The 24,546-nt window shown below is 34.7% G+C and overlaps 1 protein-coding gene across 4 annotated transcripts in view; it reads left to right on the forward strand.

Annotated features, from left to right (window-relative positions):
• The window catches only part of LOC137441343 (sodium channel protein type 2 subunit alpha-like), a 75,168-nt gene extending 51,424 nt beyond the window's left edge, over window positions 1-23,744 (forward strand). For all 4 annotated transcript variants that reach the window (XM_068138734.1, XM_068138736.1, XM_068138733.1 and 1 more), the window contains 10 exons: window positions 3,917-4,037; window positions 4,644-4,798; window positions 5,449-5,622; window positions 11,082-11,204; window positions 13,130-13,411; window positions 16,141-16,194; window positions 16,792-16,929; window positions 17,726-17,830; window positions 19,361-19,631; window positions 20,431-23,744. In XM_068138734.1, coding sequence (XP_067994835.1) covers window positions 3,917-4,037; window positions 4,644-4,798; window positions 5,449-5,622; window positions 11,082-11,204; window positions 13,130-13,411; window positions 16,141-16,194; window positions 16,792-16,929; window positions 17,726-17,830; window positions 19,361-19,631; window positions 20,431-21,617 — 2,610 coding nt within the window. In that variant the 3' untranslated portion in view covers window positions 21,618-23,744. The remainder of the gene's footprint in view (window positions 1-3,916; window positions 4,038-4,643; window positions 4,799-5,448; window positions 5,623-11,081; window positions 11,205-13,129; window positions 13,412-16,140; window positions 16,195-16,791; window positions 16,930-17,725; window positions 17,831-19,360; window positions 19,632-20,430) is intronic.
• The last annotated feature ends 802 nt before the right edge of the window (window positions 23,745-24,546 follow it).

Below are 24,546 nucleotides of genomic sequence, written 5' to 3' on the forward strand. Positions count from 1 at the left end.
GGAAGGTAAAATTACTCTAGTACAGCTAGGCATCAAAATTTCTTGGAACTGAGACTTCAGTCCTATAGCAGCATTCAAAGCTGTTTCCTTCAGGCAGAGTCTCAGTTGGCTCCAAAAGGATAACTAAGAAAAGGTTTGTTTTGTACTACTGATTATAGTATGATCTACTTATATTATACTGTAGTATAAATTGTCTAGGGCTGGTAAAAAAAATTCATATTGGTGTGAAATCACTGAAAATTCTCAGATTTTACTGATAAATTTTAAACCAAGATATGCTTCAAACATCAAATAAAAGTTTAAGGAGATAGATTTCTTTTTGTTGTTGTTGTTTTCTTAACATTATATAAAAGTCAAATATGATAAGATTTCAGACTTAAAGCTGGTTTAGGATCACTTTACAATTGATGCCGGTTATTTTAAATTTTGCCGCTCTATTACAGTGCAGCTTTCAAGCTTCAAAGGATAAAACCACATGGCTGAATTACTAAAGGCAATTTGTAATGGCTGAATCCCTTTCTTTTTTTGTCACTTGAATCATGAAGCCGTTTGTAAAGCTTAAAATTTTAGTAGCCTGCTCTTGCTCTTATTGAAGTCTAAAACAGCATCAAATAAGAGCAAGACCAGGTCTTAAGCGAATGCATTTCCTTGTAAATGGGCACATTAACACGCTGTTGGTCAAAGCTTGTTTTAATGATCTAAGCTGTTGAAAAGAGATGCACTGCTCGGAAAGGACAGTCTGGAGGCTGAACATACATCTATTAACCAAGTATTTCAGTTGGTGACAAAGCATTTTTTTGTGTTATATCCCATGCAATAATATCTAGAGTATTATTTTCAGAAAAATACAATTCTATTTGAGGTAGTCTTTTTTGGTTGGTTGGGTTGGGTTGGCTGTTGTTTTTTGGTTTTTGTTTGTTTTTTTTTGTATGTGTGTGTGTGTGTAATTTCCACAGTATTGCTCAGGCTTCTGCTCTAGTCAAGCATGTTATTTTGCTGATTGAGGCCTTGAGAATGCTGCATCGTAAGCAATTGCTTTCAAATGTATCCTCGTAAAGGAAAATGTGGTATCACTGAAGATGCAAATAAGTATTTGTAGGGCACGGCGTGTTCTAGAGGCTGATAATCGCATTTATGAGGTGAAAAGAAGATTGTGTTAATCCATCATGTTTCTTGAGTTTCAAATTCATTTTATTAGTTTTACTGCTAGGAAAAAAAATCATCAAAGTCATCATATTGAAAATGCAGTGGTTCTTTCCTCATCTAGGGTCTTGAAGAAAAGAAGATTAATTTTATTAAATTGTTTGGTTTTTTTTTAATAATGTAAGTGAGATTATTTGAAAAAATAATGAAGGGAATTATTTATGTGGTAATTACAGTTAGGCTTTGCTTGTACAGTTTATAAATTACACTTCTGTAGACTGGTTTTTAGAAACTATGCTGACAGGACTATCTGCAACAGAGTTTATATGGGAAGATTCAGTTAATTTTTTTTCTGGCTTTTAACTGGCACTCATCTAGATTAATAATTGATGAGTAGTATGAACCTTTATCTTGTTACTCTTAAGTCAATAATTGATTTAATGATGACGGATTAGGCCATGAATTAGTTTTAATTTTCCTAACTTGAATGAGACAGATTACTATTTTCACAGTATTCGGTTTTTTTTTTATTTAATGAAGAAACTGCCTGTAATTTCAGTGACAGATTTCGTATTTCTTTGTATTACAATGGTATACAACAAGGAGTTAATTCACAAAACTTAGTTGCTCTTTAAAAAAGAGCCTTATGTGTGAACAATAAGATGGTGTGCTAATAATGCTTAATATAGTATATACTGATGCACATTTTAGTTTGTAAATGTAATACAGAAAGAAAAGTTTAAAATATTCCCCCTATAGGATGTACACAATGTTTTGTTTTGGGTTTTTTTTCAGACTTGCTGATCTACATGACCAGTGATAAAATTATTTGATTTAGATTCAATACAGATGTTGTTATTTTTATTTATTTTTTACATGTATACATTTTGGAAATCATTTTGGAAGTGCAGTATGAGAAAGAAAACATGATATTTTAGCATCTTTACTAAGCAAAACTTAACCATTGGAAATACCCAAATTTCAGTATATTGTCCAAGTCTTCCTATATTTGTCAGTGTGATTTTCTATATATTACAGATCATGATATTTAAAAATGAAAAGAATGGTTTTCAAACTCATACCTGTGTGCTTGTCAGAACTCTTTTCTATTATGGGACAAATCCTTTATTTTGGGTCACAATGCAGTAAGAGTGTGCAATCTGACTGCTGAGTGACTCTTTATTGACTACATTTGCATTTGTGTGAAGGGCAGCTTCTTGAAACCCTGAAATTATCCATCACTCAACATGATTTATTTTTCTTAAACTTCATTCATCTCACATAGGAGTTAAATACGAGGAAATAGTTGATTACCAAATTATATGTACCATCTACTTAATTTTTGACAGAAGAAAATCCTTAGCTCCCAATGAATTTTCCTGGAGGCACTGAGTTTTAACCAAAGAGCTAAATAATTAGTTTTAATTTGCAGCACTGTCTCTGAAGAAGAGAATACATGGAAATATCTCTTTTAAAAGTGTTTGTTTATTATGTGTTGCAAAATATTTCAAATAATCAAACTATTTTTTCATATTCTAAAAATGTCACTATGTTGTAAACTAAATGTGAAAAATAATTGACATTAAGTATGCTCACACAAATAAATGTATAAAAAGGTCTTCAGACAGGTCAAAAGGCATGACCAGATCTGCTAATCTGAAAGCCACAAATCACATGTGTGACCAAATGACCTTTTGTTACATCAATGCCCACATGATTTTAAGTATTTAACTTATGACAGCATTCTACATCACCCTTGAAATTCCTATATATTACTGTTGCATGATATGAATCAGAATTATTTCACTGCCATAGTTTTGAATGTTACTTTCTGATTACTAGCCTTATTCTACAAGAAAAGAGAATATATTAAGGAGAATTGATTAAAGACACAAACAGCACTGTCAACAGAAAACAAGTTACAAACTCCATGTCAAATTATTGCATTAGTTGTGTACATCTTTAGCAGGTTTGTCCTTTCAAAAAGTACTTTTTAAAAGGACAAAATTATTGGCAGTCTTGCATGACTCATAAATAGCTTGACCTGATCCAAATTTCAATGCTCATTTGAGTTACTTTATATTGCTCTCACAGTTTTCAGATCTAGAGGTGCTTTTACCACAGTAAGGACTATAGTATTTCACTGTACACAAGAGTAATAGAACAATAGAAAAATTGAGGATGGAAAGGACCTCAGGAGGTCTCTCAATATGCACAGGAGACCGGAATGCAAAGAAGATATTTCAGATCTGGTAATTTATGCTTTCTGCAAGAATTAAATTGTACAGAAATTTGCCATTAAATGTAATTGAATTTACAGCTTTTAAATCCAGATACGGTGTTTGTTCAGGAAGATGCCATCTGTAATGGACATGAAGATATATCTGGAGCTTGCTGTTAGCTCATTTCTCTGGGAAAACTAAGACGCATTTTCATTGTAATCTAGTATAGTAAATGAAGTGAAATAATTTGATAGTCTGGTAAATGCAAGCTCTCCAGTTTTAATGCTACTGAGAATCCTTCAGAAGTCTTATACATGGATCAGGTTAGTAGCCAAATTATATTGAACTCTTCCCTAGAAAATAAACCTGGAAACAGAACTACACAATGTACATGTCATTACTATGTTTTTACTTATGATGATGCATATTTATCAGCATAGATTTAGCATTCTTCAAAAGTCAGAGACTGGCATGATTTGATTCAGCATCATTTTTTACAGAATATGTATCTAATGACAAAAAAAAATTGTTCTCTGGAACTTTACTTGCAGAAACTAAATGCATCCAGTTCATCAGAAGGCAGCACAGTTGATATTGCTCCTCCTGGAGAGGGCGAGCAAGCAGAAATTGAAAATGAAGAAGCGCTTGAACCAGAAGCCTGTTTTACAGAAGGTTGTAGAATAACTGTTGACTCAAGAGATATATAAGTAAAATGGCATTATAATAGGCATATTTAAGGTCTTGAAACTTTCAGATCTGGTGGGCCTTCATAACCTCAACAACTGAAATAAAATACAGCCTAAAATGCTGGAAATGAGCTGACAAAACAAGGTTTCCCTAGTCTTTGAGTAACTTTTTGTGCCTGGCCACTGCATACGTCTTTTAACTAAGAAAATTATTTCACTTTTCTATTCTTTAAATGATTTTCAGTTATTTGAAAGGGCCCTTGAAATTTGGAACAAATGAATTTTGTTTTCTGAAACTGTATCAACAAATGGAACAGTAATATGCCAACAGTCAAAAATATCAATGTATTTTGGATTGAGTTTACTAATTTGTAATATTATCTGCTTTTTACTCATTTGTAATATTATCTGCTTTTTCAAATTACTTATCTAAATTCAGCTATTTAGCATCATATAAAAGAGAATTCCTATGTTAAATTAAAAAAAAATTACCATAAAATTTGTTAAAGTTTCTAACAATGTTGATACTAGAGTAAATAGTGATTTTGAAGTCATTTGCTTTTGGATCCTGATATCTCTTAATCTAATGCAGGCTGTGTGCAGAAATTTCCATGTTGTCAAGTAAGTATAGAGGATGGCAAAGGAAAAATTTGGTGGAATCTTAGAAAAACATGCTACAGCATAGTTGAGCACAACTGGTTTGAGACTTTCATTGTCTTCATGATTCTCCTCAGCAGTGGAGCACTGGTAAGTAGGAAAGAAATGCAGATGCTGAAATATTTAGCTATCTCCTTAGAAACAACAGCAATATTCAAATTTGCTTCAGAAGGACTTGTTTTGCTTGGAGCTGTATAACACTATCTGTATTTCTTCATTTGAGGTTGGAATGAAACTTGGCCCAAACTTGAGAAAGTTTGTTAAATTTCACATGCACTGTTTTAGTGATACTTTTGGTTTACTGCTGTAAAGCTGGTGCAATTTCATTTAAGCCAGCATAGCTACTCAGTGTTTAAATGTTCATCAGCATGTTCATCAGGAAGTCTGAGTATGAAAGCCCATTGTTAATTGAATATATAGTTATATGTATGTTTTTAAGTACTTAACTTGTGCCTGAGTGTATGCGAAAGTGTCTTAACACCACAGTGGAGAAAGACTCATGTTTAGAGTTCACTTCTTTATTCATTAAGAAAATATGTTATATTCAACTCTAGAACAGGTAGAATACATAAAGTTGCTCCAATTTGTACTATGCTTAAAGATGCAAAATATGTAAAATAAAATGTGAAAGAACAAGGGGAAAGATAAGCTCTGACCTACTTGATTTTAATTTATTCCTTATTTTTAGCATGTATGCTCTCTAAATCATTAATAATTCCTGAACATGTTTACTTTTATAGGCTTTTGAGGATATATATATAGAACAGCGAAAAACTATCAAGACCATGCTGGAATATGCTGACAAAGTTTTTACATACATTTTCATTTTGGAAATGCTTTTAAAATGGGTGGCATATGGTTTTCAAATATACTTTACTAATGCCTGGTGCTGGCTGGACTTCCTGATTGTTGATGTAAGTACACAGTCCTTAACATGGTAAAATTCACTATAGTAAAGTTCTTTATGTTATAAAACTGATACTACTGGTTAATATTACAGGTATTCAAAAAATAACTCAGTGCAGTGATCGGCTTGTGTTATTTAAAGTACACCTATATGCCAGAAGGAAAAGGATGGCTGCCCATCACTTTTTCATTCTTCATGATCAAAAATTTAGTACCCAGGATGTATCAAACTTGAGATTGTATGAGGAAAACTCCTAATTTTGAAATGTTATTTTCAATGGACTCTGATTATACCTTTCTTCTTAGCAAAAAGGACACTACACTGGGCAAGTTTCATCTTAAAACACTGCAGCTTTGCAAGTGAAACAATGTATTTGGTCCTGGTTTCATCTGAGTTCTTAGCCCCTGAACTATCCTGTTTTCATTTTTAGTAAAACAGAAAGACAGTGGCTATTTGGCCTAAAATGTAATTGGTTTTAATGGGCTGACAATGTACAATAGTTAAATCAGCTGTGACTTGGCAGGGTTTATGATAGAAGAGAATACAGGGTTTCTTGGCTGCTTTCCCAGCTGTGATACACTTCTGTGGAAGGATCTTGCTTATGTTGTCAGAAGGGATCAGAACTGGTTTTACTTCCAGAATATTTTGGTCTCTTGCCTTCACACATTATCTGACCTAGTTCAATGGCTACACACGTCCTCAGTTTGGAACTGAGGACATAGCATCTCAGGGCAAAGGAGCATTTATAGTAACTTTTCCTCAAACTACTGTATTACTTAAGAAAGTTGCAAAAGCCCTGGTTGTATAAATACTTAAGAATGTATAATGGAAATGTTTTGGATTTGTGACCCAGGTAGATTGGCCTGTAAATCAAAATAGAAGACCTCCTCTTTACTTTTTACGTGCTCATGTTAGTTTTGTTACAATGCTAATTTCATGTTTTAAATATTCTTTTTTTGTAGCATAGACTTAAACAGATGATTCTAAGCCATACTCCATGGTTTCTTACTAATAGTTTAGTTTCAGAAATGCTCTTATCTGAGCAGGCTTTTAGCATTATAAAGAGTATCACCATAACTAAAGCAGCTTATTCTGCTAACTTTTTACTCATAATTTTTAGTTTTATAAACAAAAGCATGACAAAATGAGATTCAAACCTTCTACTTTTGAAGAATTGTATTAATTGTTGCAGAAAGTGGAAAAATAAATGCCTTGTTGTGCCAAAGGCTGATTCAGCAGTTCCTTTAGCACTACCAGACAGCAACTGAAAGAAATACATGAACTCATATTATCTTCCTACAGAAAAGCAGTGAATCTACACTGATTTAATAGGCTGTTTAAACAGGTGTGATACAGTGGCATTGTCCCAGTGAGAACAGTAGTGAGTCCTTCTTGATTAGAAGTGATTAAAGTTAATTAAATTGTTTAATTTCATCTCCTAAAATTATTCAGGACTGAAAACTGAGAGTCCTTTAGAGCTCTGACATTTAATATAACTTGCATACCTGAGTATCTCACTGTGAGAAATAGACATAGTTGCTTTTAGTGATTGTGACCAAATTAGATTTTAATAATTAAATGAAAAAAAAAGGCAATTTTCAACTCTGTCAGTTTACAGACATAACAGGTGACTCTTGGTACACATGGCCACCTTAGTTGAAAACCTTATCATGCCATCTCTCTGCACCAGTCTTCTGTTACTTGCAAGAAGCTATAGATTTGGGTAGTGAATTAAACACATTTATCAGTGGTTTAAGCAAAGAGACTGAATTTTGGTTGCAGGGAAATGAGAAGCAGGGGGATATTTGCTGGGATTTGGGAGATTAATTCTGGCAGAGATATACAGTAAAGGCTTGAGGCAGCAATATCTTAACCCAGTACAACTAGATGCTATAGAGTACATCATTGTGAACCTTGATTTTCACTCCTACACCTTTCCCCCCTCCCCACCCACCCCAAAATATATCTGTCATGAATTTATGATGTCTAGGTTAGGATGTACAGCTGTGATGACTCTAAACTGTCTTTGTCATATACAAATCTAGGACATAGGACAACCAAGACGGAGACAGGACGTTCAGGAATATCCAATGAGTTTGTCAGCTATTTAATTTGCTGTAATCTTAGATAATCTTAATTGAGTCCTATTTTATCCTGTCTATTTTTAAACTTTATCATTTCATCCTATAATTTGGTATAGACACTTTATTTCTAAATTATTTTGCTAATAAATTATACTTGAATAAAATGGAAATAAGCAACATTTAAGATAAATCATGTATTTGCCAAATGCTGGAGGGCAGTAATGAATCAGTAGAACAAAATCTTTGACCTTCCTGAAATTGTTCACACCTGATACAATTCCAGTGAGTACAGTTTCTGAACTACATGTAGCAAGAAAAGTTCTCAGTTGGGCTTGTTGTATATTACATTAAAATCCGGTCATATTGATGTTGTATAAAAAATTTCCTTTGTATAAATAAAAATATTTCATGCTTTTTGTTAAAACAGATAAACTAATTTAATTAAACTGTGCTCTCAACCTTTTTATTAGCTTTTTAGAGTAATTAACTCAGCAGAAACATTATTGGAAAGGTCAGGGTCACATTATACTTAGTATACTAAGTATTGCATACACAGAGCAAGAGGCCACTGTGGCCCTGACAACTTCAGAGTAAGATGAGCATACTGATGTGTTGGGCAACCAGATATAGCAAGAGATGTCACCTTGTCTTACTAGGCAGTCTTATATGTCTTTATGTCTATCCTAACATGGTAAATTATGATAATACTGGATAATCCAGAACTTAATAAAATTAATTTATTAATTCAAAGCAATATTCAGATGATATATGCATGAAACTTAAACCTCTTGTTCCATGAGCTAGGAAATAGAACCATAGTTTGCAATTATGCATTTAAACAAAATGGATTTTTAATAGCTGCCAGTAAAATGCTATAAATTAAGAATTATTCACCAATTACATACAGAAAGAATGATGCTATCTTAGCATAGGACCATAAGAAAGGCTACACTGGGTTCAGTGTCCTGACTCTGTGAGTGCAAAAATTGCCTACCTGGAAAACTAATAATACAGAATCTGTCTGTCAATAAAAGCAAAACAAATCAAAACAAAAAAGAAACAAAACAAAAAACAAACCCCAAACCATTCCATTCTCAACAGAAAGAAAAATCTTTGTGGATTTGTTTTTGTTTATTTGTTTATTTTGCAGTTTATTTTTATTCCTACTGTAACACCTGAACACTAAAACTGCATGCCACTAGAGGCCTGGAATCAAATCACCTAAAGTAGCCACCACACCAAGTAGCAAAGAATTCCTATAAATGAAAATTTTAGGCCTCAATATAAAAAAAACAATGTGGTACAGTATGACCAGAAGTCTGTCTTTGATAAGAAGCCTAACTGGAAACCTTGGCCCTGGTTAATTGTGACTGCTAAGTTTCAAAACATTTTTTGTGAGAGATAGTCTACTTTAGAAGATCCATACACAAGAATGTGGACTTACAACCCTCCGGTTTTAGGAGATGAAACTAAAAAGAAAACAAATGTTCACATCTTAAAATTACTTCATCTGCATGCATTCCTATCTCAAATGAAAGAATTTAATCTGTTTATCAGTGTATGGAATCATTTATTTTCTCACCTACTATCAATAAAACAGATGACAGAAGACTGGCTGAGAAAACCAGAGCAATACAGTGCATCTGTGTATGCTTATGCTGTATGTACAATAAATCAATAACAAAGAGCTGGGAGAAATAGAGTGTGGCCTCCAGGTCAAGGGAGGTTCTCCTGCACTACTCTGCCCTTGTAAAGGTGTGTCTAGTTCTGAGCTCCCCAGTTGACAAGAGACAGTGAACTACTGGAGAGAATCCAGTGGCCACAAAGACAATTAGGACAGGCTTCAAGACCTGGGGCACTTTAACTCATAAAAGAGAAGACTGAGAGGGGATCTCACCAGTGCTTCTAAATATCTAGAAGGTAGATGTTACAAGGATGCAGCTGGACTCTTTTCAGTGGTGCCCAATGATAGCACAAGGGACAAGAGCTACAAACTAGAACATAGGAGGTTTCACTGGAACTTATGGAGAAACTTCTTTGAGAGTGAAGGAGCATTGGAATAGGCTGCCCAGAGAGGTTGTAGAGTCTCCTTCTCTGGAGACTTTCAAAACCTGCCTGGATATGTTCCTGTGCAACCTGATCTAGATGTACCTGCATTAGCAGGGGGTTGGACTTTACAAACTTGCCCACTACAACAATAAAATAAGCCTGTCTTTTGAGAAAAAGAATTACATCCTTACATGTAATCCAGCTAAAAGGTACAGTGACATGCATTCACTAAAATATTATCTTCAGTTAGATTAATATACATAGCAACATAGTAATGAATAATTGATTTCCATCTGCTCTCAAGATTGTCCTTTTGAGACCTGATCTTCTAAGACTTGTGTTTGTGATTCATCTAATTGTTTATTATGGATACGAGTAACAGGAAACTGCCTTTTCATACAATGGGCAAAATCTTGCCACCATTATCAGTGAATGTCTCTTTCTGTAGACCCAATTATTTGAAGAACTCTCTAGATTAAGGAAGGGATTTTTTTCAAGGATTAAAATATGCCTGTATCCCTTTATGTATCTTCTATGCTTTCAGTGGTAGAACTGAATAAAATATGAGTAAGGTATAACGTTCAAACTGCTTGAAGAAAGTACATTATATTATTTAACATTAACACTGTTTAAAACACAGTTCCATGGAGAAGCAAATTAATTGCTCCTCCCTAAATGGACTGGCTTCTAATAATATCCTGGTAATGTGAATTGGGGGCTCACTACTGTTGTAAACTACAGAGCACTTACTCTTATAATGCTAACATTTGTTAATATATATCCCATAATATTTTCCTAAAATTAGAAGTGAAAAATAAATTCTTCAGACAGTTGCCAGGCAAGTGAGAAAATACCACCTCTGTCAGCATATATTTCCTAGATACTCTGGCTATTGTTCCTATGAACTGGGTATGGGATTATAAGAAATAACAACATTTAATTAACAACTACACTATTTAGATTATTATTAGTGATTATAGGCATTAATAAAATTGTCAGTAGTTAATTATCCTAATATAGTCAGAACTGTACATTGCTTGGAAGGTTTAACCTCAAGGTTTTATCCTTCAGTAGGAGTGTGCTTCCAACTGACTCTCAACCCTATCAAGCTATAATAGACATTTAATAGCATATATTCCTTTTTGAACATGTCTTCATATGTCCTCTTGCCTTTCCAGAAAGTATAAAAATGCTGGGATTTGGCCTCCAATGTCACTGTAAGCAAGAATGCTGTTCTTCCATTTGTTACTGTTGATCCTTCTGTTAATTGAATCTGTTTTATTTTTAAATAGTGTAGAACAATTTTGCTAAGAATGTGTTTTTGTTTTTGTAGGTGTCATTGGTTAGTTTAATAGCCAATGCCTTGGGCTATTCTGAACTTGGTGCCATTAAATCACTTCGGACATTAAGAGCTTTAAGACCTTTAAGAGCCTTGTCACGATTTGAAGGAATGAGGGTGAGATAAAATGAATGAGTCTGAAAGAATCTATGCATACAAAAATTAATGTGAACATGTGACAGTCATGCCTCTGGCAAAGAACTCCAGAATGGGAATGTGGGCATATACATAGCTTACATTTGGGGATTAAATCATGAGATCATTAAATCTGCCTACTCTCTCCTGACTAGAAATTACCATCGATTTCTGGACCTATGTAGAAAAGTCGAAGGACATGAGAAATTTTAGAAGAGAGGGTTGGGTATTTTTCTCCAACGTGCCTGGGGACTTTCACAAATTTCTGCAGCTAACTTCTATTCTCTGTTAGTTTGTCCCTGGTTCAGGACAAAACAGGATTAGCTGCAAAACAAAACAAAGTGAAGAAGCTGACAACAGCGACACACCAGAAACTAAATCCTCCTGTGTCCTCCTGCCTACCTTCCTGGAGAAAAATGTCCCACAATAAATACATTAGTATTAAGGAATACATCTCTGAACCAATACTTGAAGGATAGGGTTGGAAATACTGAAGAGGGGAGATGGGAAATAATTTTCTCATGTCCTCTACTTCATATGTATGCTTCTGCTGCCATTTTACCTCTCCTTCTATACAGCTAAATCCTTCCTCTTGAGGAAATAATTATTTTCACATTCTGCCAATCTGACAAAAACCCAAAAACCCACCAAAATACAACCAAGCAAACAAAACCAACCAAACAAAACCCAATAAAAACCCCAAAACAGCAATAACAACAAACTATTACAAGCTGTCTTCTAAAATACAGACTATACTATTTCCTGGGAAAACCTGATGCATAAAATACTAGTGAGGTAATGTTATTGAGAAATTCCTTTGTAATCTTTCACCTCAAAATACCCAGATATTGCAGTAAGTGTAGACTTTGGTCACAGGCATTAAGTTTCCATATAAATAGTGTGTTTCCTGTCTGGATTCAGGCTGTTAATATTCTACAGGCAGTCACACTAGCCAGTGTAGGGGAGTGTGTCCTGTGGCACTTTGCCATCAGCACTAGGATTTATATGATTTACTTGGCAAATAAGTCCCTATTTAATGAATGGGCAAAACTGCTATTATCTTAGACTACTTTTAGTCAAATTACTGAATTGAAAAAAATAATTATTTTCAGAATCATAGTAAATACTGTAGTCTTTACTGATTTAGTAGGAAATTATGATTTTTAATATCTGCAGCTTTCTTTTAGGTCAGTCACAGTAATTACAAGAAAAATTTTGCCAAGGAACTTAATCTGATGTTTTATTGCCCCTTGTGCTTATAGAGCAGCTTAACTGTATTAAATGCAGCCAGTCAAAGATGAATGAAAAAAAAAAGGCAGCCTAAGAGGGTTAAATGTAAGACCAGATATAGTGAGCCTGGCCATTTAAAGTGAAGGTGCTGTTAGTAAAAACTCAACAAGATATGCTTAATTACATTGTATACTAAAAAACCATGACATGCTAAAATACACTGGTGCAAATGTATACAAAATCATTAGCAATGATAGTTTTACATGCAGACATTTTTATTCAGTCTTCTACATTGTCATTCTTTGATTTTTTTTTTTCTCCTGATTTATTTTCTATTTCTAGATTTTGATTTGTATTGTTGGAATTTAACATTTATTTCTCTCTTTTTCTCTAGAGCACACAAATTCTATGAATCCATCTTGCTACTAACAGGTTTTCTTTTGCTTTTTGATTTTATTTCAGACTTTTGCATTGTCTTGGTTTCCATATATTTATTTATTTTTATTCTTGCAATCTCATTAGTGTTTTTATTGAATCTTAAATACCATTCCCCCCCCCTACATTTTTAATGTAATATTTTAACTGTCCATTCCATGTTAACACTTTTAACATTTTGAAAGTATTTTAACTTTTCTGTTCATAAACTAAGTGGCTATTTTGTCTAATTTGTACACTAGGTGGTTGTAAATGCCCTTGTAGGAGCAATTCCATCTATCATGAATGTATTGCTGGTTTGTCTTATATTCTGGCTCATCTTCAGCATCATGGGAGTAAATCTGTTTGCTGGCAAATTCTATCACTGTGTCAACACCACAACTGGTGAGATGTTTGATGTCAGTGATGTCAACAATTATACTCAGTGTGAGGAGCTGATAAAAAACAATCAAAGTGCCCGATGGAAAAATGTGAAAGTAAACTTTGATAATGTGGGAGCTGGATATCTTGCTCTGCTTCAAGTAGTAAGTACATTTTTGGTTTTTTGTTGTTGTTGTTGGTTTTTTTTTTAAAGAAGTTTAGGAATACTGGGCAAGTTAAGGCTGTTAAGTTGTGAAATAATTTCTTCATAGTAGTGACATACAGTTTACACAACTCTTTGTTACCTGTAATTTTTGTATTATGATGGCAGAGTAACTTTCCATTTCAGGGCTACAGAATACAGTCTGATGATGATGATGATAATTGAAAATTATCAATTAAAAAGGTACAAAAACCTTTTAGTGGCGCACAATATAAACTTCAGGAACACATTTCATGAGACTTACCATGCTGGACAAGGCTCAGCAGTCTCTCTAATTATTACAAAGATCTCTCCCCTCCTTTATGAGATCAGTTACAGGAAGGCAGACAGCAGCTTAAAATAGAGCAGACATTCCTACTGATTGTCTTGTCTGAAGTAAGCAACTACTGCAAATGGTACCAAGTGTTTCATGTAGCATGGAGACAAATCTTTCTCTTATCACAGTACTTGTGTAAGAGGTCTGAAATCCTCTGAGAGAAGTAGGAGCTGCCTTTGGGACGAATATGGATAGTTAATGATAGACAGATCCTAATTGAGTACTAGGTCTGATCAATCATATAACATTTTCTCTTGATAATGTGGATAAGCAGCATATGCTGCTAATATATTTCATTAAGAAGTATATAAAACTAAAAAGACATTAAACCATGGGTAAAACAGGAAAATGTAACATTCTTTTATCACAAAAAAAAATTCTTATGATTTATAGCTATCATATTACATTAATGCTTGTTAAAGAGTCATTATAATATACTATTATAGTATAATCCTTGTGAAGTATTAGATGTTATTATATTGCATTACACTAGTTACTGCTACTTATACAAAGCATGTAAATTGTATTCCCCCTTCAAGTCTTTTTCCTATGCACTGTGGTACAGAAACATCTTTGTTCTAGGTTCTGAGCATACTTTTTATTTATTCCTGAAATTAAAGACCTTAGCTCTTCACAGGCCCCTTGGTTTAGAATGGAGCTTATGATAGCTGATACCTGACCCACAACACATGGAAGAAAGCAAGCAATTGTGTCCAGATGTGCGTTTGAGCTCTGTAAAATCACTTGTCTACAAATTTTTGCTGTATGAAAAGCTGTCAGAAATGTCAATGGAATATTACTACTCTAATATTACCAAGTTATCTAAGACTGTACTTGTATTCCTAGCTGACTTTAATTCCCAAATTAACTACCTGGCTTGAAATGCTTTGCTTCTGAAGACAACATGACTTTTGTGCTGAGATGTAGTAGTGAATGATGATTCTAATTATCTGACTTCAGATCTTACTGCTGTCCTTGTACTAGAGATTAAAGTGAACCATTTTATTACCGATACTTGCCTCTGAAGATGTATAAGGAAAACTTCACGAAGCTGTGTCTGACTGTTCTCCAGATACTGTTTGCCTGTAATTACTGCATCACTACTGTGGACCTTCAATTCTTCTTTCTCTATTTCTATTTGTTCTGCTTTTACATTATTTTCCTTTTCAAATATTGCCTTCTGGAATTTACTTTTTCTGCAGAGATTAAGGAATCCTTGAGCATGCATGCCACCACTTCAGCTTATTGTCTCCATTAACATTCTTCCTCCAATTTTCTCCTGTGTTTATTGCTCTTACCAAACTCTACTCCTCTTCTGATATTGCTATGCAAAGTGAATCAAAAGGCTATCAATTCTCAAGTCAGACAGAAAGATCTGTGAATCCTTGCTCCAAACACACCTTCCTAGGAAATTCGTAATGCACGGCAAGAGTCAGGATGACATGAACACTTCTAGAGTGCAAGCTTTTTTGCTGTGAAAATTAGCAGATATACCAGAGCCAGCCAGAGCTACATGGGCAAGCGCAGATGCAAATTACACTCCTTGGGATACTTTATCTCCTGAATCTCTTCAGGAGAAATGCTCTTTATCTCCTAATTTCACTGGCTTTTTAGCTCATTTTTTCTTTATTGTGAGTAAGCTTGCAAATCCCAGATAATGAGCAGGTACCCACACCTTCAGCTAATATGTCACACCAACCATTTGTTGTTCCTCCAAAAGTGGACATTCTATGTCTCTGAAAATCACTTTCTCTAGACAGTCTCTATTGGAATTTGACTGAAAGTTTTACAGAAGTTAATCACAGCTCTTTCACAGTTCACTTTCTGGTCTTCTGTAAATCTTACACTTGAAGAACCAATATATATTTTAATTTTGAACAGTTTATTAGTTATATGGGATCAAAACATTTCTAAAAATACTGTGGCAGTTTAGCCATAGCAAAATCACTCTGATACACATTAGTGTCTCTACAGAAGTTGCATTGCTGACTCTAACAACAACTGCTGGAAAGTTGCTAAAATGGTTGTCACTGTGAGTGATTTTAGTAGATTCTACCTCAACATCTCCAGCATTAATGTCTATCTGACTCTACTATTTTTCATCTGCAAAGCAAGCAGCTGCAGCTCAAATCACACTGTGCCCTTCCTGAGATCTTTTAGATATTGTTGGAATACCTAATAATTTCTAAACCCCCTACTATAACCATGACAAATATTTTATTATGCCTGTGTTATTAAATGTGGATTATAAATTTAGGTGGCTTTATTAAAAGTTAAGGTCTCAATGTTGTGACCTAGTTATTTTCCACATTATGAATTTTTATAGGGAAGATAAACAACTATTTTATTTCTAGGCTACCTTCAAAGGGTGGATGGATATTATGTATGCTGCTGTTGACTCACGAGATGTAAGTATAAGACTTTCAAAGTTAATCTGTTGGTTATATTCTGATATAGAGTATAGAATTTAAACAACTACATATACGTGTGGACCTGGCGCTTAGGGACATAGTTTAGTGTTGACCCTTCAGTGCTGGGTCAAAGGTTGGATTGGGTGATCTTTGAGGTCTCTTCCAACCAGATTCTGTAAAACCAAAAAAAAATCTGGGGGATATTTAGGCAATAGTAAAATGGATTAATTCTGTTGCAACAAAATATACTGAACACTATATAAAATATTTAGATCTGTACTGTTAAAATTTTAAGTATTATTGATTGCTTTCTGTCTCACATTGCTTCTGTGTTCTCTGTGAGGAACTTTGTGTATATGTACATACATAAATATATCTGTGTGCACATTTACTTTAAAATTCCATGTGAGTAATCATTCCATCAGGTTGCAGTTCTTCAAATATTGATTGGAATAGATGTGTCGGTCCTTTCTAATAACTGAATGCAGTTTATAGTTTTTCTGGCTGAGCTGGCATATACCTACTCATAAATTACATAGATTGTTTTTTACATCTAGTATTGCCATAGGTAATATCATTTATAATATTTTGTAGGTAGAAGATCAACCTAAGTATGAGGACAACTTGTATATGTATCTTTATTTTGTCATCTTCATCATATTTGGATCATTCTTTACCTTGAACCTTTTCATTGGTGTCATTATAGACAACTTCAACCAACAAAAAAAGAAGATAAGTATTGAAAATGTTACTATAGCACTATAAATTACTAGCTTCTTAAAAGAGCAATAGCATGCCTGGGGCTACTTCCTCAGTTTCAATCAAGTATGCCATGTTTTGGGCTTCAATATTCAGTGAATTTGACATTATGTTTCCATTTGACTTAGTTTAGACTCATCGATAACCACAATTTACTTCATACTGAAATTCAGTAAGTCAGTTGCACATCTGACTAGCAGCATTTACATTTGCAAGCAAAAGATACACTGAATTAGTCAAGGTTCCAGTGGTGGTTTAGATAATAATTTGCTATGGCATGATTACTTTTCTTAATTTTGCATCAGAGGTGATTGGTTTTCTGCAATTAAAACCATCAGATTAGATCCAGAGATTCTCCCTTTACACAACTGGTTCCTACAAGCTACCCCACTTTCAGACCTGGATAGCTGTAATCCTGAAAGTCTGTCTATAATTTAGGAAATGTAAGGCATCAGTCAGGCTCCTATGGACTAAACGTATGCTAATCAGCAAGTTATTTGACAGCATGAATATGGTAAGAACCATCTTAGCCATGTCAGCAAAAATGAGTTTGAAGACACAGGAAAACCTCAACAGTCAGCCTGATAAGGCACCATTAAGATTTGGGGGGGTTTGTGTATTAGTAATTCATATGATCATCCACAGTACAAATACACTTTTGTTACATAAATCAAATATGAATACACTACTGTGTTACAGAGAGACATACTGCAGTTAAATGTTGCAAGCGTGGACATGACAGCAATTAATTTTTATATTATTTATTTACTTTGGAGGTCAGGATATATTTATGACAGAAGAACAGAAGAAATATTACAATGCAATGAAAAAACTGGGATCCAAAAAGCCACAGAAACCTATACCAAGGCCAGTGGTAAGTGATTTGACTTTAATTTTCCTAATTAAATACTAATTTGGGAATAAGATTTTAGCCAACAAGAGAAGGTTATTTGTCTGGAAAGAATTGTTTTCTTTCAAGCTATTTTATTGTAAAGGTACAATTACCTTTACAATAGAAGGGCCACAAAGATGATTAGAAGGCTGAAGCACCTCTTCTGTGAAGACAGACTGAAAGAATTAGGGCTGTTCAGCCTGGAGGCTCTTGAGGACACTTTATAGCTACATTTCAGTGTCTGAAGGGGACCTACAGGAAGGCTGGAGTAGACTGTTTAGAAAGGCTTGTAAAGAGAGGATGAGGGGCGATGGTTTAAAGGTGGAGCAAGGTAGATTTAGGTTGGACATAAGGAAGTTCTTTACAATGAGAGTAGTGAAATACTGGGATAGGTTGCCCAGGGATGTGGTTGGGGCTCTGTCGCTGGAGATATTCAAGATCAGACTCAATGTGTCCCATGGCAACCTGATCTAGCTGGAGGTGTCCCTGCTCAATGTGGGTGCATTGGATAAGATTATCTTTGAAGATCCCTTCCAACCCAATGCAATCAGTGAATTTGTGAATTTATCCCCTGACTTTTTTTTTTTTTTTTTTTTGATTCATTGGACTAGATTGTTCATATTTCATTTCAAAACATATACTCTGAAGTATGAAGAATCCCATAATTCCCTGCTTAAACTCTAGAAAAGTAGAGTGTTCGGACCATTTAGTGGTTCTTCTTACCCATGAATAAACTTAATTTTCTGGGTGGTTTCTTTTGTTTGTTTGTTTGTTTTCTCCTCCCAAACAATTTGTAGAAAATGGGGATGCACTAGCCCTTGCTGCTCAAGACTGAAGGCCCATGGTCACCTAATATGAAAGAGAAAGACAGATGCAGATAATATTACAGAATAAAAGGATGTTCTAGGAAGTAAAGCATAAACTAGGATAGTTTAGTCTATAAGACACTACTCTGTTATTTACTGAACTTCTACAGTGTTTAGAAAAAATAAACTACTTGTTGCACCTTATGCACTGAGTTGTTAAAAATAGTCTTTCTTAAGGAGTAACATATGGCAAAAACAGTTGGCTAAGTACTAAAGCATAACCAAGATATTGCAGTCATGATGGCTTCGAGACTTGTAACTTTAGCAGTCCATGGATCTCACCAAGCACAATCAGTTTAAGGGAGAGAGACATTTCTGGTGGTTAGTATTCTAAAACCAGCTAAGAAAATTAGTTTCTATTAGGCCAGTACTCTTGCTGGATATCAAGTTACACAAATTTTTGTACACCAATAATATCAATTATCAATGTTATTACTATTGCATTGTTTCCCTTCCCATCCCTTCAGCCAACAGTGATATATTTCTTGATCTCTTCTAATAGGAGACACAAACCAGAATGTTCTTGATTTATATTAGCAGATGTGTTGTGAATGGGTATTGCTTGCAATAAGTTTCTTTCCCATTTGGCATTTTGTAATGTCAATATTTTCAAAGTATAAACTGTATTCCATCTTTCTTTTTGCAGAACAAATTCCAAGGCATGGTCTTTGATTTTGTAACCAAACAAGTATTTGACATCAGCATCATGATACTTATCTGTCTTAACATGGTCACAATGATGGTGGAAACAGATGACCAGAGTAAAGAAATGGAAACAATTTTATCTCGGATTAACCTTGTGTTCATTATCCTTTTCACTGGAGAATGTGTCCTGAAATTGATTTCGCTTCGCCATTACTACTTTACTATAGGCTGGAACATTTTTGATTTTGTGGTTGTGATTCTCTCCATAGTAGGTAAGAGCCATTCTCTTTGACGAAAAAAAAAAAAAAAAAAAACAACAACCAATGAAACAGTTGAAGAAAAAGGGAACATTTGTTTCAAGAACATTCTGATGCTTCATACTTTATAGCATGCGATATATGAAATGGTGTATATAAGATATTTATCTCTCCCATTAGATTGACTGTCATCTTCCACACCAAAAGACATAAAGCAACTATTTGGCACATCAGGTTGAAATGTACAAATGTAAAGAGGAATGTCTGGTGGTTTATGCAAACTAACCATTGCTTTCAGCATTGCTCAAATTCAAATCTGCTTTCAGCTATGTAAAGGGCATGAGATTTGTAATTGCCATTGTTATCTAAGGTCTTACTGAATAGATTTCTGTCAGCTTTTAAAAGCTAATTAACTGTATTTAAAAATGTATTAAAGAGGGAAACACCTAAGAGAGGCTGTGCTGATACAGTGTAGATCCTCAGGTTAAAAAAAAAACACCAAAACTACTAATTTGCAGAAATTAAGGCAATATAGTTCTTCATAGAAGAGAGAGGTTATAGGCACAGCTTCAAGAACTAATTATAACTAAGACATAGACTTCTGTTTCCAGACTGCTTTAGGAATAACTGAAAGCTTTGACAGACATTATCTACCTTGCACTAGCAGTCTTTATTTTTCATAATTCCTTATTAATTCCTTATTTATTTACTTACTTACTTATTGATTGTTTTGAAGATCGAAATAAATCTCTCTGTATGTAATGCATGCATAAATTTGGAATTATATTTTAAATATGCAATTTTTTTTCAACAGGTATGTTCTTAGCTGAGATGATTGAGAAATACTTTGTGTCCCCCACACTATTCAGAGTCATCCGACTTGCCAGAATAGGTCGAATCCTGCGCCTCATTAAAGGCGCTAAGGGCATCCGCACTCTGCTTTTTGCCTTGATGATGTCTCTTCCTGCTTTGTTCAACATTGGGCTGCTGCTGTTCCTGGTCATGTTTATCTATGCGATTTTTGGCATGTCCAACTTTGCCTATGTTAAGAGGGAAGTTGGGATTGATGATATGTTCAACTTTGAAACTTTTGGCAACAGCATGATCTGCCTGTTCCAAATTACCACATCTGCTGGCTGGGATGGTTTGCTAGCCCCAATTCTTAACAGTGGGGAGCCAGACTGCGACCCCCATAAAGATCATCCGGGGAGCTCCGTGAAAGGTGACTGCGGCAACCCTTCCGTTGGGATTTTCTTCTTTGTCAGCTACATTATCATATCATTTCTGGTAGTGGTGAACATGTACATTGCTGTGATTTTGGAGAACTTCAGTGTTGCTACTGAAGAAAGTGCTGAGCCCTTGAGTGAGGATGACTTTGAGATGTTCTATGAAGTCTGGGAGAAGTTTGATCCCGATGCAACACAATTCATAGAATACAGTAAACTATCAGATTTTGCAGCTTCTTTAGATCCTCCTCTCCTTATAGCGAAACCAAATAAAGTCCAGCTTATTGCAATGGATCTGCCCATGGTAAGCGGTGACAGAATTCACTGCCTTGACATCTTGTTTGCTTTCACAAAGCGTGTTCTGGGGGAAAGTGGGGAGATGGATGCCCTCAGAATACAGATGGAAGATCGGTTCATGGCAGCCAATCCTTCCAAAGTCTCCTATGAACCAATTACAACCACATTGAAACGAAAACAGGAGGAGGTATCTGCTGTCATTATTCAGCGTGCTTACAGACGTCACCTTTTACTGCAAAATGTTAAAAAGGTGTCTAGTATGTATAACAGAAGTAAAAACAAAGGTGATGGACCAGCTATAAAAGAGATAATTATTGATAAACTAAATGGGAACTCCACTCCAGAAAAAACAGATGAGAGTTCCTCTACAACTTCCCCACCTTCTTATGACAGTGTAACAAAGCCAGACAAAGAAAAATATGAAGATAAAGCAGAAAAGAACCACAAAGGTAAAGATGTCAGGGAAAACAAAAAATAAATATCTAAGAGTTCTGTTTGTGGGACAACTTGTTTACAGTCTTTGAGAATGAAGCATCAACTGGACTCCTGTAGGAGGTTTATGCCAAACTGACAGTTTTTACACATACATATGTGTGTGTGTGTGTGCGTGCGTGTGTGTGTGTATGCATATATATGCATTACATATATACTTAAGGTCAGTGCCTATAACAAAACAGTGAACCTTCATCATCAAACTGGGGCTCTGTGAATCAGGGTGACAAACTTGACATGAGGTTACTGTTTTCACTACAGCTGACACTGCAAAGAATGAGGGGGAAAATGGCTCCACAGAGAACATGGAGCATGAAATGAGTGTGAAGCGATAATTTTTTGTGTTTCACATACTGCAAAACACGTAGAACAGTAATTCTCTTCACTGTTTGTAATGCAACTGCTACATTTGTCATATTTTTACAAAACCAGTATTAGCGTATTTATCATTTTTTAATTCACAAGTTGTTTACTATTATATGTGACTATTTTTGTAATAGGTTTTATGTTGGGGAAAGAGGTATGAGGACCAGGTGTTCTGCTTTCAGATTCTCTATAATGTACAGACAGAAGCGCTTTGCATAGGCATGCTGCACTTGTCAATCCTACGTAAATAAAAATATGACATTGCACAAAGCTAAAAATTGTAACATCTTCCATGTTTCAGGGTTGCTCCTCTATTTTAGGTGATCTAACTGCTTGTATGGCTGCATCCAGATTATGTGCATCCAGATTAATGTGCCTGGAAAGTCTCCTCTAATTTACAGGAATTTGCAATGACTTCTTTTATGACTTCCTTTTATGCAAATCATTAAACATGAACAGCTTCTTGATTTTGTTAGAATATTCACAGCTTAAAAAATATTATGCAGTTTCTGTACTTTAAAACTGGCTTCACCAATATATAGCTGGGAGGCTTTTGATTTCCTTTATTTAAACAAAACAGTTCAATTTTTCTTTAGTTACTGTCCTCTCTCATTATGGGCGACATGCAATGAATCAATAAAATACCCTGTTCCATGTAAATATTACCAGTATACTGTCATGCATATTTGAGCATAGAATTAAATGGCTTTGCCATATTGAATTGTATCAGATATGTACCACAGTATGAGTAATTTGCAAGACCTCAATGGGACACGTGTTCTGTGCCATTATAGATAGTTTGGAGAGTATGACTGATGTATGTCAATGCTTTTGCTCCTGTATCTTGTTCCTTCGACTGTCCAGAGCCTCCACTATACAAAGCCATGCTTCAGCGGTGACATGAATCAAGTTGTCCAACCAGATCTCCTTTTTTTCAAACCATTAAGCAATAGTGTGCAGCTATTTATGAGCTTCTTTAGTTTTGCATTTTAATTTTGAAGTCACTACTATATGGTGTAAAATCAGAATGTGCAGGCCATATTGCAAACTGATCAACCTGTTGAAAATGTGGTTAATAATGTAAGGAAATATCATTTGGCAACAGTTTTGTATATAAGAAAAGTGTCCTAAAGTTTAGATCACTGCTTCTTATATTTCTTTCCTCACTCACTTGGCTTATTTTCTAACCACGGTATTTTCAAGCTGGCATCATCACACTATGAGAAAATAAAAGTGACTATTTGTAGACTATCTTGTTTTAATATTATATTTGCATATATTTCAATGTGAAGTAAATTGTGTAAATCTGGAACCCAGCTTGTTTCCAAATAGTTATATCTGGTAACAGGACATAGCAAGGAAAATATTAGGGGAACGTGTGAGTTTCTATCACTGTTTGCATTGGAAGTTCCAAGATAGTCTCATTGTTCATGAAATCCTTGCTGTCTTGCAGTGTTTGTTTACATAGCCTATTCTTATTCTTTTCGAATCACGCTGCACTAGACTTACAAATAGGATCCACAATATTTCCCAGGAACAAAATGGCACATTTGTATAATCAAGGACATTGGGACATTTTGTGTTTCATACACAAACTAACATTAAATATAGAATCTTTCTTTTACAAATGCTTTTGACTTGTAATGTGTTGGTGAAATGCATGCAGGAAATTGTTATTATCATAAACATCGTAAACAATATTACAAATGAGCCAAAAAATAAAGATTTCATTTTTTTTTTAATTGTATTTATTTTTCTTTGTCTCTGTTCTTCTGTTGGGTAAAGCAAGATTAGAAACTGGCTTTGGTACAAATAAAGAATGCTTTCCTTATCACCAGAGATAAATATTTTATTCTTCACATTTTAACTCTGTTTGTGTAAAATAATTTTTTTTAAAATCTGAGAATTTTGACCAGTTCCCATTGATTTCTACTTCTTTGTCACCCACATACTGCTTAGGAACAACATAGGACACCTACACATTCTGCCCCAACATGCTTTCTGTCAACCCTCAAGAGCCCTTCCGAATTACAAAGGCACAGATCATTATCTAAGATATTGATTTAGTCTGCCACATTGGTACTGCCAAAGCTGTTGTCCACACTTTATGAGTCCCAAATATGCAAACTCTCTAGCTAAGTTCCTCTGTGTGGTCCTGTATAACATTTAGCCAAAGGGCTCATCATAAATAGCTAAAAGTTGCTCTCAATTGTACAGCAACCCTTTTTGTGCCCATAATTCTCAAAACTAATAAATGCCATTTCACTTGATCTCACAGGAACAAGACTCAACTGCATTAAGTAATATTCAAAGTCATAAATACCTGGGTGTTACATAGTAAGTTTTGACTTGTAATGGATGTCTTTGTGATGCTTAAGGGCAGAAAGTACACTGAAATACACTGAAACACAATATTATCTTATTAAATTAATATAAAATAAAAATAATGTATTTCAAACTGACCAGGAATTAGAATATTTCTGGAGCTGCCTGGGAATATCATGGAACAGATCCTCCTAGGAGCTCTGATAAGGCACATGGAGGAACGG

Source organism: Melanerpes formicivorus, unplaced genomic scaffold (assembly GCF_026170545.1).
Source record: "Melanerpes formicivorus ecotype bairdi unplaced genomic scaffold, bMelFor1.0.p_v2 SCAF_5, whole genome shotgun sequence".
NCBI classification, from domain to species: Eukaryota; Metazoa; Chordata; class Aves; order Piciformes; family Picidae; genus Melanerpes; species Melanerpes formicivorus.